General features: G+C 38.0%; 1 protein-coding gene across 5 annotated transcripts in view; it reads left to right on the forward strand.

Annotated features, from left to right (window-relative positions):
* LOC125241845 (maternal protein pumilio-like) overlaps nt 1-17,935 on the forward strand; it is a 566,882-nt gene that overhangs the window by 209,892 nt on the left and 339,055 nt on the right. For all 5 annotated transcript variants that reach the window (XM_048150508.1, XM_048150510.1, XM_048150509.1 and 2 more), the window contains one exon: nt 3,135-3,235. In XM_048150508.1, coding sequence (XP_048006465.1) covers nt 3,135-3,235 — 101 coding nt within the window. The remainder of the gene's footprint in view (nt 1-3,134; nt 3,236-17,935) is intronic.

The raw sequence follows: 17,935 nt of genomic DNA on the forward strand, positions 1-17,935 counted from the left end.
TCGATGAGGTGAGGTAAAGGTACTACCCGCTAAGCAGTGGAGTTCGTCTAGTAATACAGAAATATACTTATTCTAATAACGTTTACACATGTAGGTATATCACGACCCAGTACAGAAAATTGTAAAAGTCCTATAATATATAGTTTATTTTGATTGTAAAATAAAATTACATGTGACTTATATTGTAAAATAAAAAATGTCTTAATCACGTTCTCCTCTCCTAAAGCAGTTCTGCATGCATAGGCTTGAGGATTTTTTAGTTTACTAGCAGAACTTAGTTACTTCCTTTGGGCCCCCTTAAATCGGTTTTACCCATCCATAAAAGATAAAATAAAAATCGTCATATTCTTCCTTTCAGTATCAATGATAGTTAGTTATTGCGCAATAGTGCCATAAAAAATAAACTAGATTCGTATTTTAACTATAAAACTCATATTTAAAAATATTTTAAGCGGGTTACTCACGTATTAAGTCGAGTATTTTTAAATATAGATTCGTATTAGCATTAAACATTAATGATTTTTGAACTAAGACATTGCTTTTGTACAAAGGAGTACCTCAAAAAATGGTCTGACTAGACGAAAACATGTGTATCGGGGCTAGTACTCAAGGCTCTCAAAAAGTGTAGCTATTTTGAGTTATTCAAATAAAACAACATGAATAGTCTGAATTTAACTATATACAGAGTGGGGCCTGTAACAAAGGCGAAGAATTGAACTCTAGGCCATTCTCCTTATACTGATCAACATTTGTTCGGCGACTTTTAAAAATAACTTGTATTTTGATTTTTATCACCCTTGAAAGTTTTTTCTAAGAGGTAATGTATTGCGAATTCTGTTAAGTCTAAAGTGTGACAGACAACGTCAATGACAACAATAATGGCGTACATTGAAGCTAATATTTATTTTGTATGAAAAATTAAAAATTTAAAGACTTCATAATTTTTAAAAGTCACTTAACAAATGTTGATCAGTATAAGGAGAATAGCCTACAGTTCAATTCTTCGCCTTTGTTACAGGCCCCACTCTGTATATGTTATGGACCAAGTGATAAATCGGGCACTATACATAATGCCCGGGCATTATGAATAATGCCCATTGGGAGTGGGCAGTTTGATAATAACTATTCAAATAATTGAATTGCCCGGGCATTATGCATAATGCCCATCCTCTTTTGGGCAAAGTAATAGTAACACAGCGAGTAGCTGAATTTTGCCCGGGCATTATACATAATGCCCATCCTCTGTTGGGCAAAGTGACAATATCATACCGAATAGCTGAATTTTGCCCGGGCATTATGCATAATGCCCATCCTCTGTTGGGCAAAGTAATAATAACACACCGAATAGCTGTACTTTGCCCGGGCATTATACATAATGCCCATCCATTGTTGGGCAGAGTAATAATAAAACATGTAGCAAAGCTAATAGCTGGATTGGCGTAGCTTCAGCATACTTTCGTGCCGATTAGTTCAAGAAACTGTATGCAGTTTCATATCGAACAACAAAGGACGCGCAGCCGCTGCAACTTTGACATCCACCCGCCGTCTTCAGTTTCCCGTGATCAAGATGCATGAAACTGCGTCGAAATATCGGGACTTCAATAAAATTCATAAAAGTAATCACGGTTTATATCCCGGTTAATATAAATCTTATGAAACTAATTGTGAATCATTTAAAACTCTTATGATAGATGATTTAGAGTTAAACGAAAAGTCCGATATAGGCCGCAGAGCAGAGCTCGCCTTGAGCCTTAGTGAGGCAGGGTCCATAGTCCATAGATGATATCGGAAGAGGGCAATAAAGAGTTTCGGTCCGTCAGACCAGCTTCTAGCCATAAGGCACGGCTACCGGTAAGCGCCATGATAAAAATGCACTTTCACGAATGGCAAAGATGGTGAAACGCCTAGTTTGTTTAGCAGGTATGACCAATGATAGCGTGAAATGTGACTCTACAGACAATATGGCCAGCACACTGGGAGAATACAGTCGTTGGGCTGCGGAGAGTTTCCTTTAAGGCAGTAACGAGGTTTGCAGACCTGTAGATGTAGCGAGAACATGGGATAATGACGTAATATTTTTTTTATATTCCCGTCTAACTGTAACCGCTATTTGAAATATGTTTGTTTTTTAAATAATAGGTACGTTTTGTGAAACTGATTTAACATTGATCATCTTTACTGACCTGACTGACCACTATTTGATCAACAACTTAATAAAATCATTTGTATCCATTTTCATTATACTTTCAAGTCTACTTCAATTAAAACGATGATGGCGTACAAGGAAATAGGTATTTAATTTGTATAAAAAAATCGAAAGACTACTAATTGTTCAAGTCTACTCAACAAAAGTACCTATCCTCATGAAATAAGCACAATTTACATTTCATTATTTGTTAGGAAACACTCAGTATACTTATTAAACTTATTATCAAATTTCCCAACGATCATGTGTATCATAATGACCGGGCAATGTGATAAAAAATGGCGTTTAGACAAACTTGTTAAACTTACCATCAAATTGCCCAACGATCACGTAGCATTATCAAAATGACCGGGCAATGTGATAAAAAATGGCGTTTAGACAAACTTGTTAAACTTACCATCAAATTGCCCAACGATCACGTTAATCACGTAGCATTATCATAATGACCGGGCAATGTGATAAAAAATGGCATTTAGACAAACTTGTTAAACTTATTATCAAATTGCCCAAAGATCATGTAGCAGTATCATAATGACCGGGCAATGTGATAAAAAATGGCGTTTAGACAAACTTGTTAAAACTTATTAAAGTGCCCAGCGATCACGTAGCATTATCATAATGACCGGGCAATATGATAAAAAATGGCGTTTAAACAAACCTGTTAAACTTATTATCAAATTGCCCAACGATCACGTAGCAGTATCATAATGACCGGGCAATGTAATAAAAAATGGCGTCTACACAATGATTAATCACTTTGCCCAATACAGCTAGGCTTTATTCATAATGTCCGGGCATTATACATAATGCCCTTATTAATCACTTGTTCCATAACATATACATAATACCTACATCTACATGTACCTACCTATACTATGAAACTATTTAACTTGTTCCTAATAATAAAAATATTTTTGGTACATTTCAGGTATGACTCTGAATGATTCCATGAATCAGCACATAGAGCTGGTGTTACAAATGGAACAGCACCCTCAATTTGACAACAACAGTTTTGCCAGCACGCAACAGGTATACCCTTTTTAAATGCTAATTCGTTCGTTCGTAACACAAGGAACCGGTGGGATTCTAACCATGCATTTCTGAGGCGGAGAGGAGGAAAAAATGTTGTATGAATTTCAGAAAGTTAATGGCGAAAACAATAACTTTATTTATTTTAATTTGAATTGAAATCTAACTGTTAAGGTTTACTAAATGAAACAATTGGGCAACTGAAACACAATAACTCCCATTAACTCACATTTAATCATTTTAATAAGCCGCAGTGCGTGGCGATTAATCAGTTACAGTGGCATAGTCGCGTATCGATAAAAAAAACAGCGCGTCGCGAGTAAAAAGTCAGTCTCAGAAAATACATATCCCATCAAAAACAAAACTTGTAAAAACACCAAGTCTCGCAACTCAGTTCTTCTGGCGTGAAAAAAGTTGAGATCCCTTTAATACCAAGTCGGTTAATTTATTCAGTCCCTACTTAAAGGACCTTCTGCCGTAAGTTATTACGTAGTTTACCTATAACTAACCTAATAATATCTTATAACGACCATATCAATATTAAATATATTTCATGTTTTAAAGAAAATGGACTGACTTGGCAATCGCATGAAACAATTTTGTCAACGGTGTAAATTGCGATTGCCAAGTCAGTCCATTTTCTTTAAAACATGAAATATATTTAATATTGATATGGTCGTTATAAGATATTATTAGGTTAGTTATAGGTAAACTATAATTTACGGCAGAAGGTCCTTTAGTAGGGACTGAATAAATTAACCGACTTGGTATTAAAGGGATCTCAACTCTTTTCACGCCAGAAGAACTGAGTTGCGAGACTTGGTGTTTTTACAAGTTTTGTTTTTGATGGGATCTCATTTCTTTTTGTAGACTCTCTGTAGAAAGATAGTCCAACTTTTTTCCTTCTTTCCTATTTAACCTCCTCATACACGCATTAATAGTTAATAGGTATATGGCCATGAGGCTGATAGGGGATATCGTGTTCATGTACTTACCTACACGTAAGCGTAGCAAACGCGAAACTTTGACTAGGAGTATGTAAGTAAAAAATGCATTCTGTCTACCATTTCAAAGATATTTATTTGATGGAAATAATAACCGCGAGCGAAGCGAGCGCGAATTTTTTTCATATTATTGACTCAATTTATAAAGACTCAACCCGCTAGTGGAGAGGAAGGTGGGATTCTATCAAAACCCTTGTCTTTCATAGGCCAAATGTATATGCAGGTCCATAATTGTATCGGGATGCCCACAGAACTAAATCAAGATAGAAGGAAAATGCTCGGCGATTAACAGCGAAACCGAGCGTGTAACGTTTTGTGTCGAGCCTATGACGTCACGAGTGTACTTTAGTGATGGGAACGTTGTCGCCGCGTAACCCATTCGATCGATTGTGGAGATTGCGTGCGATGATAGGAAACACTTTGTTTAACACCCTTGCTTTTATTGGTGGTATTTGAACAGTTAATTATCGAATACCGACCCATTTTGTATTTTTCACTGTATGTCACTCGCGGGCAGCGGTCGAGAGCAGACTGACTTGCGCGGCGAACAATGTTGCTCGCTATTTAACTTTTTCGCACGCGAAGTAGATACACTTTTTCCTTCTATCTTGATTTAGTTCTGTGGGGATGCCCATTTCGGTGTTTTTTTTTTCAGTAGGGCCCTTCGGTTTCCTAGTGCTCATCATCACGCTTGCTCCTTTGACTCTCTGAGACGTTTTTTTTTATGGGATAGGAGGCACACGAGTAGACAGGTTGCCTGATGGTAAGCAGTAACTGCCGCCCATGGACACCCGAAACACCAGAAGTGTTGGAGGTGCGTTGCCGGCCTTTAAGATGGGTGTACGCTCTTTTCTTGAAAGTTTGAAGATCGTATTGGTCCGGAAATACCGCAGGCGACAATTCTGCTGCCATAAGTTTTATGAAGAACTCCACTTCGGACTGTATTTTAGACACATGATATTTAGATTACGACGTAACTTTGTAACTACGTAACTTTAATTGATGCAAGGCAACACCACATAATTGATAGGTACAATTTTAATGGATTATTGTCTTTCAAAGGTTTGTCAATGACTAAAATCCTCCTTTCATTTAATTGCCCCTTATGAATGTTGTACACTGCGACATTTTGATACATCGTTCCACAATCATTTCAATATCTGAATTAATTCCTGACACCTCTCGCTAGCTGGTGGCCTATCGGTAAGAGCGTGCGACTTTCGATACGAAGGTCGCGGGTTCGAACTCCGGCTAGCACCAATGAGTTTTTCGGAATTTATGTGCGAAATGTCATTTGATATTTGCCAGTCGCTTTTCGGTGAAGGAAAACATTGTGAGGAAACAGGACTAATTCCAATAAGGTCTAGTTTACCCTTCGGGTTGGAAGGTCGGATGGCAGTCACTTTCGTAAAAACTAGTGCCAACGCCAAATCTTGGGATTAGTTTTCAAAGCGGAACCCAGGCTCCCATGAGCCGTGGCAAATGCCGGGATAACGCAAGGAGGATGATGATGACCTCTCGCTATTTTGGAATATGTGCATGCGCGCCCACGCGATATAATACTTTTTATTGGATTTTTTTCACATGTAGGTACGATTTTTCGGCCCCCTTACCATTTGGTGCCTAGAGCGGTCGCTCCACTACCCTTAATCAGCTATACATTCTTTCACCTTAACCTATTGCAAATTAGTTGAAAAAACGTACACATATTTATGATCTCGACTGTACCTACTATTAACGACTAGCACAAGTTTTTTTATTATATTTGAACATAATATTTAAGTATGTATTTATATTTAATTACATTTTAGAACACATTGATTATAGGTACTCATATATTTATATGGGTATATGAAGTTGGTGATGTAGGTAGAATTGCAATTTACTTGTTTTAAATTTTTGCTGTACTTGGCGAGGGCTCGCCCTCATATCTATATCTTATACTTTTAAACGAGCAATTCTTGTATATTTCTTTATTTATTTATTTATATATATATTTATTTACACTGACGATCTCGGAAACCGCTCTAACGATTTCGCAGAAATTTGTTATGTGGGGGTTTTTGGGGGTGAAAAATCGGTCTAACTTATCCTTAGGTCCCGGAAAACGCGAATTTTCGAGTTTTCATGAGTTTTTCTTCGCGCGCCATCTCGTGTGCAGTAGTTGTACTGTTAAGACAGAATTCTTTCGGTTGATGTAAGTACTATTTATTGCAAACACTAGATGGCGACACAGGTCAAGGCTAAAACAAATAGAAAAATACACTATTTGAGTTTTTGTGGCGAAATGCGCGCCATCTCGTGTGGAGTAGTTGTGTTGTTAAGGCTGAGAATTCTTTCGCTCGATGTAGGTACTATTCATTTTTGAACTAGATGGCGACACATGTCAAGGATACGAAACAGAACCGAGCGAAGCTCGGTTGCCCAGATTACATACATAAAGTCGCGCATGTATTTCCCAACAGGGTACGCAGAGCACACTAACTCGTTTCAGTGCAACTGTTGGCAAAATTATGAAGGGGTTGTCAGCCTATTCGTCCAGACCACAATGGAACCCATATCCCATAGTTGAATTATACGACTCCCACCATGTAAGGAAATGGGGTAGTGAGATTTCCAACCCATCACGACATCGGGTATCTGTATAAATGTACATAGACAGGTACACGGATTTATTTACTGTAAATCAATTGCAAATATAACTTGGTAATTCCATATATTGATATGAGATTACAAAGTTATTTATGCAGTTGGTGTATCTGAAAACCTGGAATGAATTTGCAACTTTTTTTAATTTTTGTGTAATTTATACACTAAACACTAACTGTATTCTAAATTTGAAGCTTCCAAGTATACTAGAAGTGTCTTATTATCATTGATGATCGTGTGTCAGTCAGCCAGTGAGTGACAAAACTAAGAAACTTTGGCTAGTAATTATTCCTAAACTATTGGTTCAAATTTAATGAAATTTGGAATATACCGTCTTTATACAATGACTACTTGGGTGCTGAAAATTGAGGCTTCTAGTTTTATCCAGAACGGAGTAACAGGGGGTTGAAAATGGTCTGAAATGCTTCGAGAAAAGGATGGTACGGCCGTGCCTCTTTTTGCTCGACTTGGCGGGGGCACTGCCGTGCCCCCAGATGGGTGTTATTTAACTGATCTGCTTAAAATTACGATTTTGATGAGCAAAAACATATATTTGGTCAGCAAAATGGATAAATGGTCAGCAACTTAAGGTTAAGTATTCCAAAACCGGTTTGCATTTAATGTCACGCTCAAAGAGCATTGAACCACTACGTTTTAACACTTAAATGCATAGTGATGTACATATGCATCATGCATTTTTGACTATATTGACAGCATGTCAAAATTCAAATTTGAATAAATCTTTGTCAAGGATGAGCATTTAAGGGTTAAGAGTCGGCACTTTCGAACAAGCCTCGAACCGACTCATGCAAGCGTTTTTAGGGTTCCGTAGTCAACTAGGAACCCTTATAGTTTCGCCATGTCTGTCGATCCGTCCGTCCGTCCGTCCGTCCGTCCGTCCGTCCGTCCGTCCGTCCGTCCGTCCGTCCGTCCGTCCGTCCGTCCGCCCGTCCGTCCGCGGATAATCTCAGTAACCGTTAGCACTAGAAAGATGAAATTTGGTATCAATATGTATATCAATCATGCCGACAAAGTGGTAAAATAAAAAAGTGGAAAAAAATGTTTTGTTAGGGTACCCCCCCTACATGTAAAGTGGGGACAGATTTTTTTTTTCATTCCAACCCCAACGTGTGATATATTGTTGGATAGGTATTTAAAAATGAATAAGGGTTTACTAAAATCGTTTTTTGATAATATGAATATTTTCGGAAATAATCGCTCCTAAAGGAAAAAAAAGTGTCCCCCCCCCTCTAACTTTTGAACCACATGTTTAAAAAATATGAAAAAATCACAAAAGTAGAACTTTATAAAGACTTTCTAGGAAAATTGTTTTGAACTTGATAGGTTCAGTAGTTTTTGAGAAAAATAGCGTGGCCCGACACGCTCTTGGCCGGTTTTTTGACGGTCGTGACATCATGTCACTGCTACCAACACAAAGAAAAAAATCGCTAGGGCTCGACCAACCCAGTCCCTGATATTTATCGATATCAATGACATTAAATACAAGGACGCACAGTTCCAAAAAAAAAAAAATTTAAATATCTGGGTCTAAATGCCATTTGTCACATTCTTGTTGATGATAATAACGTTAACTTCTTATCTTCTTAGAAAAATAATCATTCATGCCATAACCAACTTAGTGGTCTGTAGTGGTCCAGGGGTCCTGACGCTCACAAGAAGTTGCCAACCTTTTTTAGGCTTTATTGGAAATGGAAATAAGTCGAGTATTAACAATATCAATATATAAGTACGTTTTTTGGCTTATGATAGTTGTACCGTTTTTGATTTTAACTTCGAAATACAGTTTTGGTAATGATTCGTATGGTGTTACTAAAATGACCGGTCTGGCGCAGTCGGTAGTGACCCTGCCTGCTACGCCGCGGTCCTGGGTTCGAATCCCGGTAAGGGCATTTATTTGTGTGATGAGCACAGATATTTGTTCCCGAGTCATGGATGTTTTCTATGTATAAGTATTTGTGTATTATATATATCGTTGTCTGGGTACCCACAACACAAGCCTTCTTGAGCTTACCGTGGGGCTCAGTCAATCTGTGTAAGAATGTCCTATAATATTTATATTTATTTTATTTAAAATCATTCTAAGGGACCGGCCACACTTAAGAGACGCATGTCCTGAGGTGCGGAACGGACGTCCGCGCCACGCCGCCTGAATGTAATTCAAAAAACGTCGCGCCCTGCCTGCTACGCCGCGGTCCCGGGTTCGAATCCCGGTAAGGGCATTTATTTGTATGATGAGCACAGATATTTGTTCCCGAGTCATGGATGTTTTCTATGTATAAGTATTTGTGTATTATATATATCGTTGTCTGGGTACCCACAACACAAGCCTTCTTGAGCTTACCGTGGGGCTCAGTCAATCTGAGTAAGAATGTCCTATAATATTTATATTTATTTTATTAAAAATCATTCTAAGGGACCGGCCACACTTAAGAGACGCATGTCTTGAGGTGCGGAACGGACGTCCGCGCCACGCCGCCTGAATGTAATTCAAAAAACGTCGCGCGCGTCACGCCGCCGCCACGCCACCTGGGGCGCGTCTTACGTCCTTCCTATACAAAATGTACTGAGTAGACGTTTTTTGAATTACATTCAGGCGGCGTGGCGGAGACGTCCGTTGCGCGCCCCGAGACACGCGACGCTTAAGTGGGAACGCTACCTAAAGTATTAAGTAAATATATGTGACATGGTTGTGAAGAATGATAAGAGGTGAACAGAAGTAAGCCTACGCTGCATTATTCATCATCATATTTAAGTTGGTAGAATTATCGTAAGTTCTACCCGTTTTTTATTATTTTTGTTTAAGTATATGTAGATTGTGCAACATGCGGCGAGCGGCGACAAATATTTCAAAAGAGAGTAGGGTTTCAAGTTGGTAATTATTTTTATAATCAGCATTACCCAACAGGGATCGTAAGGGTACCCTTAAAAACGGTTTTGACCGACTATTTTACGACTACCCGACCGTTAATTGACATTGCTGACTGTCACTTTGACACAAAAGTCATCATGGGTGTAAGATAAGATAAGATACATTTATTGATAAAATTTTACAAATTTTACACGTCATATCTTATTACACAATGTCTATTATCTTATTTAACATTTTAATTATTATGACATTCTAATATTCTACATCGTATTAAATATTCAACATAATATGTATTAGTATACAGTTCGTAATTTAGGTATATAATTTAGTTTACATGTTACATAGGTAAATCTTGTTACAATAAAGAAATGACTTAATTTATCAGTTCATAATTAGATTAATTAGTTACTATTTATTAACGATCTCTGAATACAAATTCATTCACAGTGTAGCAACTTAGGTCAATTAACATTGTTTTTAGTTTACGAGCAAATATGCTATCAGTCGCGGAGGTAATTATATCATTCGGTAGGGTATTGTAGATCTTAACACCGAGGACAGCGAGTGATTTTCGAGCCTTAGCGAGTCTACGGCGCGGGACGAGTAGCAGGTGTGCTCCACGGGTATTCCTACCATGAGACTGACCGCGCGTCATGTATTTATCCAGATTCGACCTGACATATTGACAGGCCATCCATACATGACGCGCGGTCAGTCTCATGGTAGGAATACCCGTGGAGCACACCTGCTACTCGTCCCGCGCCGTAGACTCGCTAAGGCTCGAAAATCACTCGCTGTCCTCGGTGTTAAGATCTACAATACCCTACCGAATGATATAATTACCTCCGCGACTGATAGCATATTTGCTCGTAAACTAAAAACAATGTTAATTGACCTAAGTTGCTACACTGTGAATGAATTTGTATTCAGAGATCGTTAATAAATAGTAACTAATTAATCTAATTATGAACTGATAAATTAAGTCATTTCTTTATTGTAACAAGATTTACCTATGTAACATGTAAACTAAATTATATACCTAAATTACGAACTGTATACTAATACAAAAAACTGTATAATGTAATAAAAAATAAATTAAATAATATTCAATATTCTCGTAAAAAAAGGTAAGTAGGTAACTATTGAAATTAAAAGAATATTAATAGGTACGTAAGTAAAAATTGCATACCTGTCAATAAATTTAGTAAGTGCTAGAAGACTCAATATTGCATATTTTTCGAAATACGCCATATATATTGTTGGTGTTCAATAAAACATTTGGTACATACAATAAACAACTAGTTATATATTACGCTAAGTAAAACATTCGACAACATGAAAGTTTGCTTTTTAATAAAGGCCAAATGTTAAGTTGGTAAATGTGAGCTTGGCAAATAAAACAATAAGATGGGAAATGAACATTCGGCGGAATAAAATTCCACGAAACGTGAGTTGGGAAGTGATATTCGGCCATACAACTTTCGACGATAAATAAGAGAACCAATGCAACACAAAACTTGTCAAAAATCGATGAAAACCGAATGGAGTCCCTTAGAGTGGACAGAAAGAACAATCTCTACGACTTGGTTATCGATTATGTTACAGTTTTTTCCGGTTTGCTCACGGTCAATCTAACACCCTCCCCCACGCCTCGCTCGTCGTCGCACAAACTTGACTCTATTATACCTATATAATTATAGTGGCAACATAGTCCTTGAACAGAAAAGTGCTACTTTGCTCCCTCCTAACAGGGAAGAAAAGTACCTACCCTATCCGAATGGATGATGTTAGAAATTATTATTTTATTTTATTTAGAAATTATTTGTAAGTAACTTGCCTAATGTTTCGTTGCGAAACGTTATTCGTCCAAGAGTTGTTTGAGCAAGTGAATCATTTGACAAATGACAAGTCTGCCAAAAGTTTAGATTGATTTTAATAATTTGCTTTTGCAATAATTCTACCAATTGAAAAGTCGCCAAACGTTAGTTGTTAAAATGAAACTTCGGCGAAAGGTTGGTTGGCAAATGAAATTCGGCCAAAAATAGTTCTGTGAAAAGGCAGAACACCCTATTTGTAAGACCCATATTTAAAAAAAAAAAGAATACCCATGTAAGTACTTATATTTTTTATGAAATTTGACATTGTTTTGAAAACATTTTTATTTAAATGAAATCTAGATTTTTATAAAAATGCAAAAGCGATTTTAAATTTAAACTAATTAAGGCAAAAGTTTTGACCAAAGAACCAGTTTCGGTCCAAAAATAGTTCAACTTTGATGCTAAATATCACAGAATCAATGAGCTGTGAAGTAGGTAATTATGGGATGCTAGTTCGTTTAAAGACGATGCTGTTAATATGATATGCTTTAGAAACTATAGTAATATTCATAATACCAATGGCTTCAAATCGAAGCTCATCGGAGTAGAGAATCCCCTTAAGAAATGTCGTTATGTAATATATCATGGAAAAAATACATATGTTTGCAAACAACGGTGGCTTTATATGTAACTGCAAAATTTGCACGTTAGAACGAAATAATGAAATGTACAATGAAGGTTAAATATAAATAAAACCGCGAGCGGAGCGAGCGCGAAATTTTTTTCATTATCAAAACGCCGCTCCTGGCGCTTTGACTCTAGTGTAAATTCGCCACTGGCATGGACTCCACAAAAATATAGTACTTTTGCGTACTATATTTTTCATATAGAATATAGTACGCTGGGCCAAAATATAGTACAGTACTATATTATACTAGACGTGCCCGCGCGGCTTCGCTCGCGCAAGTGATCGATATCCTAACACTTTCACTGTCCTTGCACCCAATGTGGAATCACGATTATAGCTAAATATAATAATATATAGATTATAGCTAAATATAATAATATAATTGCCCAATGGTTCTCATCTAACGGCATGAAATTGAACATTGACAAAACTAACATTATGCACTTCCAACTGCGTAAAAATGATGAATGTTCATTTAATATTGACATAAATGGCATTAACCTACCCCAAGTTGATCAGGTGAAATATCTGGGCTTCACGATGGATTCGGGTTTAACATGGTCCCCTCATGTGGAAGCACTTTGCGACAAGCTAGCATCTGCCTGTTTTGCTTTGTCCAGACTTGTCCCCACACTAACACCTGACAACCTCAGTAGGCCTAGCACATGATGGCCGCGGGAGTATGTCGCCGCGAGATAGACTACCCGTCCTTATGTCATTAATACAGTTAGAAGAAGACGTGGCATCTATCTCGCGGCGACATACTCCCGCGGCCATCATGTGCTAGGCCTACTGGACTGCTTATTTTGGGTACTTCCACTCAATCCTGATCCAAGGTGTCGACCTATGGGGTACATCAGCAGACTTTGACAGACCATTTAAACTACAGAAGCGGGCCATGAGAATAATATCGGGTAAGCCACACGATTATCCAGCACAAGGATTATTTAAGGAGCATAAAATTCTCACCCTGCCTTGTATTTTCCATCCATACAAGGCAGGGTGAGAATTTTATGCTCCTTAAATAATCCTTGTGCTGGATAATCGTGTGGCTTACCCGATATTATTCTCATGGCCCGCTTCTGTAGTTTAAATGGTCTGTCAAAGTCTGCTGATGTACCCCATAGGTCGACACCTTGGATCAGGATTGAGTGGAAGTACCCAAAATAAGCAGTCCAGTAGGCCTAGCACATGATGGCCGCGGGAGTATGTCGCCGCGAGATAGATGCCACGTCTTCTTCTAACTGTATTAATGACATAAGGACGGGTAGTCTATCTCGCGGCGACATACTCCCGCGGCCATCATGTACTAGGCCTACTGAGGTTGTCAGGTGTTAGTGTGGGGACAAGTCTGGACAAAGCAAAACAGGCAGATGCTAGCTTGTCGCAAAGTGCTTCCACATGAGGGGACCATGTTAAACCAGAATCCATCGTGAAGCCCAGATATTTCACCTGATCAACTTGGGGTAGGTTAATGCCATTTATGTCAATATTAAATGAACATTCATCATTTTTACGCAGTTGGAAGTGCATAATGTTAGTTTTGTCAATGTTCAATTTCATGCCGTTAGATGAGAACCATTGGGCAATTATATTATTATATTTAGCTATAATCTATATATTATTATATTTAGCTATAATCGTGATTCCACATTGGGTGCAAGGACAGTGAAAGTGTTAGGATATCGATCACTTGCGCGAGCGAAGCCGCGCGGGCACGTCTAGTATAATATAGTACTGTACTATATTTTGGCCCAGCGTACTATATTCTATATGAAAAATATAGTACGCAAAAGTACTATATTTTTGTGGAGTCCATGCCAGTGGCGAATTTACACTAGAGTCAAAGCGCCAGGAGCGGCGTTTTGATAATGAAAAAAATTTCGCGCTCGCTCCGCTCGCGGTTTTATTTATATTTAACCTTCATTGTACATTTCATTATTTCGTTCTAACGTGCAAATTTTGCAGTTACATATAAAGCCACCGTTGTTTGCAAACATATGTATTTTTTCCATGATATATTACATAACGACATTTCTTAAGGGGATTCTCTACTCCGATGAGCTTCGATTTGAAGCCATTGGTATTATGAATATTACTATAGTTTCTAAAGCATATCATATTAACAGCATCGTCTTTAAACGAACTAGCATCCCATAATTACCTACTTCACAGCTCATTGATTCTGTGATATTTAGCATCAAAGTTGAACTATTTTTGGACCGAAACTGGTTCTTTGGTCAAAACTTTTGCCTTAATTAGTTTAAATTTAAAATCGCTTTTGCATTTTTATAAAAATCTAGATTTCATTTAAATAAAAATGTTTTCAAAACAATGTCAAATTTCATAAAAAATATAAGTACTTACATGGGTATTCTTTTTTTTTTAAATATGGGTCTTACAAATAGGATGTTCTGCCTTTTCACAGAACTATTTTTGGCCGAATTTCATTTGCCAACCAACATTTCGCCGAAGTTTCATTTTAACAACTAACGTTTGGCGACTTTTCAATTGGTAGAATTATTGCAAAAGCAAATTATTAAAATCAATCTAAACTTTTGGCAGACTTGTCATTTGTCAAATGATTCACTTGCTCAAACAACTCTTGGACGAATAACGTTTCGCAACGAAACATTAGGCAAGTTACTTACAAATAATTTCTAAATAAAATAAAATAATAATTTCTAACATCATCCATTCGGATAGGGTAGGTACTTTTCTTCCCTGTTAGGAGGGAGCAAAGTAGCACTTTTCTGTTCAAGGACTATGTTGCCACTATAATTATATAGGTATAATAGAATCAAGTTTGTGCGACGACGAGCGAGGCGTGGGGAGGGTGTTAGATTGACCGTGAGCAAACCGGAAAAAACTGTAACATAATCGATAACCAAGTCGTAGAGATTGTTCTTTCTGTCCACTCTAAGGGACTCCATTCGGTTTTCATCGATTTTTGACAAGTTTTGTGTTGCATTGGTTCTCTTATTTATCGTCGAAAGTTGTATGGCCGAATATCACTTCCCAACTCACGTTTCGTGGAATTTTATTCCGCCGAATGTTCATTTCCCATCTTATTGTTTTATTTGCCAAGCTCACATTTACCAACTTAACATTTGGCCTTTATTAAAAAGCAAACTTTCATGTTGTCGAATGTTTTACTTAGCGTAATATATAACTAGTTGTTTATTGTATGTACCAAATGTTTTATTGAACACCAACAATATATATGGCGTATTTCGAAAAATATGCAATATTGAGTCTTCTAGCACTTACTAAATTTATTGACAGGTATGCAATTTTTACTTACGTACCTATTAATATTCTTTTAATTTCAATAGTTACCTACTTACCTTTTTTTACGAGAATATTGAATATTATTTAATTTATTTTTTATTACATTATACAGTTTTTTTCCGGTTTGCTGACGGTCAATCTAACACCCTCCCCCTCACCTCGCTCGTCGTCGCACAAACTTGACTCTATCTATATAATATAAAGCTACAACCCGACTGACATTTTTCCAAAAATAGGCAGAAGGGGGATTTGAAGGTGGCAGTGTTTGGTGTGGTCGTATAGAGTTTGGTCCTGCGACCCCGGATAGATCAGACGGTCGGTCTACCGGTTCCGGGTAAAAAAATGTTGGACGGCCTGGCCAAACGGCTGGAGTTAGCCGGGGAGTGTTCGACCAAATGTCATAGAGGACCCTGGGCAGTTTTTGACGCCGCCATTTTTTTTTCAAAATGGTTTTTTTGTCAATTTTTCAAATTTATCGTAGAGAGCTCAAATTTTGGTCGTAGAATCTCCAAGCGGCCTTGATTCGAATGAAATAAAAAAAAATTGAAAAATGCTACAAATGTGAGAAACCTGGCCACTTTTATTTTGTATGGCAACTTTTAAACCGTAAGAGATAACCGGGGGGTGCTCGACCAAATGTCATACAGGTATCCGAGTAGAAAAAAGTTGCATTAAAAAAAATTCAAAATGGCCGACTTTTTTTTTGAAAAATTTCAAAATGGGCCTAGCGCGCTGAGATTTGGCACACGGGTGGAAGGTCGCCCCAAGATTTATATTCAAAAAGAAAATTTTGAAAAATTCAAAATGGCGGCCTTTGAGGGCCAATTGAAATTTGAATGGAGGTTTTTCTTTTAATTACCATAGCTCCGTAACGGTACAAAGAAGTGAAAAGTGCTCAAACAAATGTTATACAGTCACCCGAGGTCCATCTAATGGCATTAAAAAAAAATCAAAATGGCCGACTTTTTTTTTTGAAAAATTTCAAAATGGTCCGAGCGCGCTGAAATTTTGCACACGGGTAGACAGCCACCCCAAGATTAGTATACAAAAAGAAAATTTTGAAAATTTCAAAATGGCGCCCTTTGAAGGCCAATTGAAATTTGTATGGAGGTCCTTTTTTTAAATCCCCATAGCTCCGTAACGGTAGGGAAAAGGTTAATAGTGCTTGAACTAATGTTGTACAGTTATCTGAGGTCTATCGAATGGCATTTACCAAATTTCAAAATGGCCGACTTTGAAATTTTTTTTTTTTATTTTTGGTCCGAGCGCGTTCAAATTTGGCACGTGGTAAGAACGGGGGCCAAAAATAGAAATGAGAAAAAAAAAATTTGGAAAAGTCAAAAACGGTGGCGAGAGGGGACAAAGTCAAATTTCCCTACCAGTTTGTATGGAGGTTTTTATTAAAATCCCCATAGCTCCGTAACGGTAGGAAAAAGGTTGATAGTGCTTAAACTAATGTTGTACAGTTATCTGAGACCCATTGAATGGCATTTACAAAATTTCAAAATGGCCGACTTTGAAATTATTTTTTTTTATTTTCGGTCCGAGCGCGTTCAAATTTGGCACGTGGTAAGAGCGGGGGCCAAAAATAGAAATGAGAAAAAAAAATTTTTGGAAAAGTCAAAAACGGCGGCGAGAGGGGACAAAGTCAAATTTCCCTACCAGTTTGTATCAAGGTTTTTTTTTTAAATCTCCATAGCTCCGTAACGGTAGAAAAAAGGTTAATAGTGCTTAAACTAATGTTGTACAGTTATCTGAGGTCCATCGAATGGCATTTACAAAATTTCAAAATGGCCGACTTTGAAATTTTTTTTTTTTATTTTCGGTCCGAGCGCGTTCAAATTTGGCACGTGGTAAGAGCGGGGGCCAAAAATAGAAATGAGAAAAAAAAATTTTTGGAAAAGTCAAAAACGGCGGCGAGAGGGGACAAAGTCAAATTTCCCTACCAGCCTGAGGGAGCGTTCTACAGCCCGACGGTCATTGCTCCGGTCCAAGTTCCGAGCTGCGTACAGACAGTGCTCCCAAGCAAGAAAATATAAGTAAAAGTGTCTAAAAAGCGACGCGGCGGGCCGGAGGTCCAACTTCCCTACAAATCCTACAATCCCCACAGTAACTACGCGGAGGGCCGAAGGCCCGGAGCGTGTCTGACAGGCTCCCAAGTACGCGAAGGCCGCAGGCCGAGCTGTGGGCAGAGTGCTCCCAAGCACGCGAAGGCCGCAGGCCGAGCTGCGTGCAGACTGTGCTCCCAAGAAAACAATAACAAAAAGTATCTAAATAAGCGAAGCGGCGGACCAAAGGCCCGACGCGGAGCTTCGAAACCCAGCGAAGGCCGAAGGCCGAGCTCCGCGTAGGGCCGAAGGC

Source organism: Leguminivora glycinivorella, chromosome Z (genome assembly GCF_023078275.1).
Source record: "Leguminivora glycinivorella isolate SPB_JAAS2020 chromosome Z, LegGlyc_1.1, whole genome shotgun sequence".
In the NCBI taxonomy this organism is placed as follows: domain Eukaryota; kingdom Metazoa; phylum Arthropoda; class Insecta; order Lepidoptera; family Tortricidae; genus Leguminivora; species Leguminivora glycinivorella.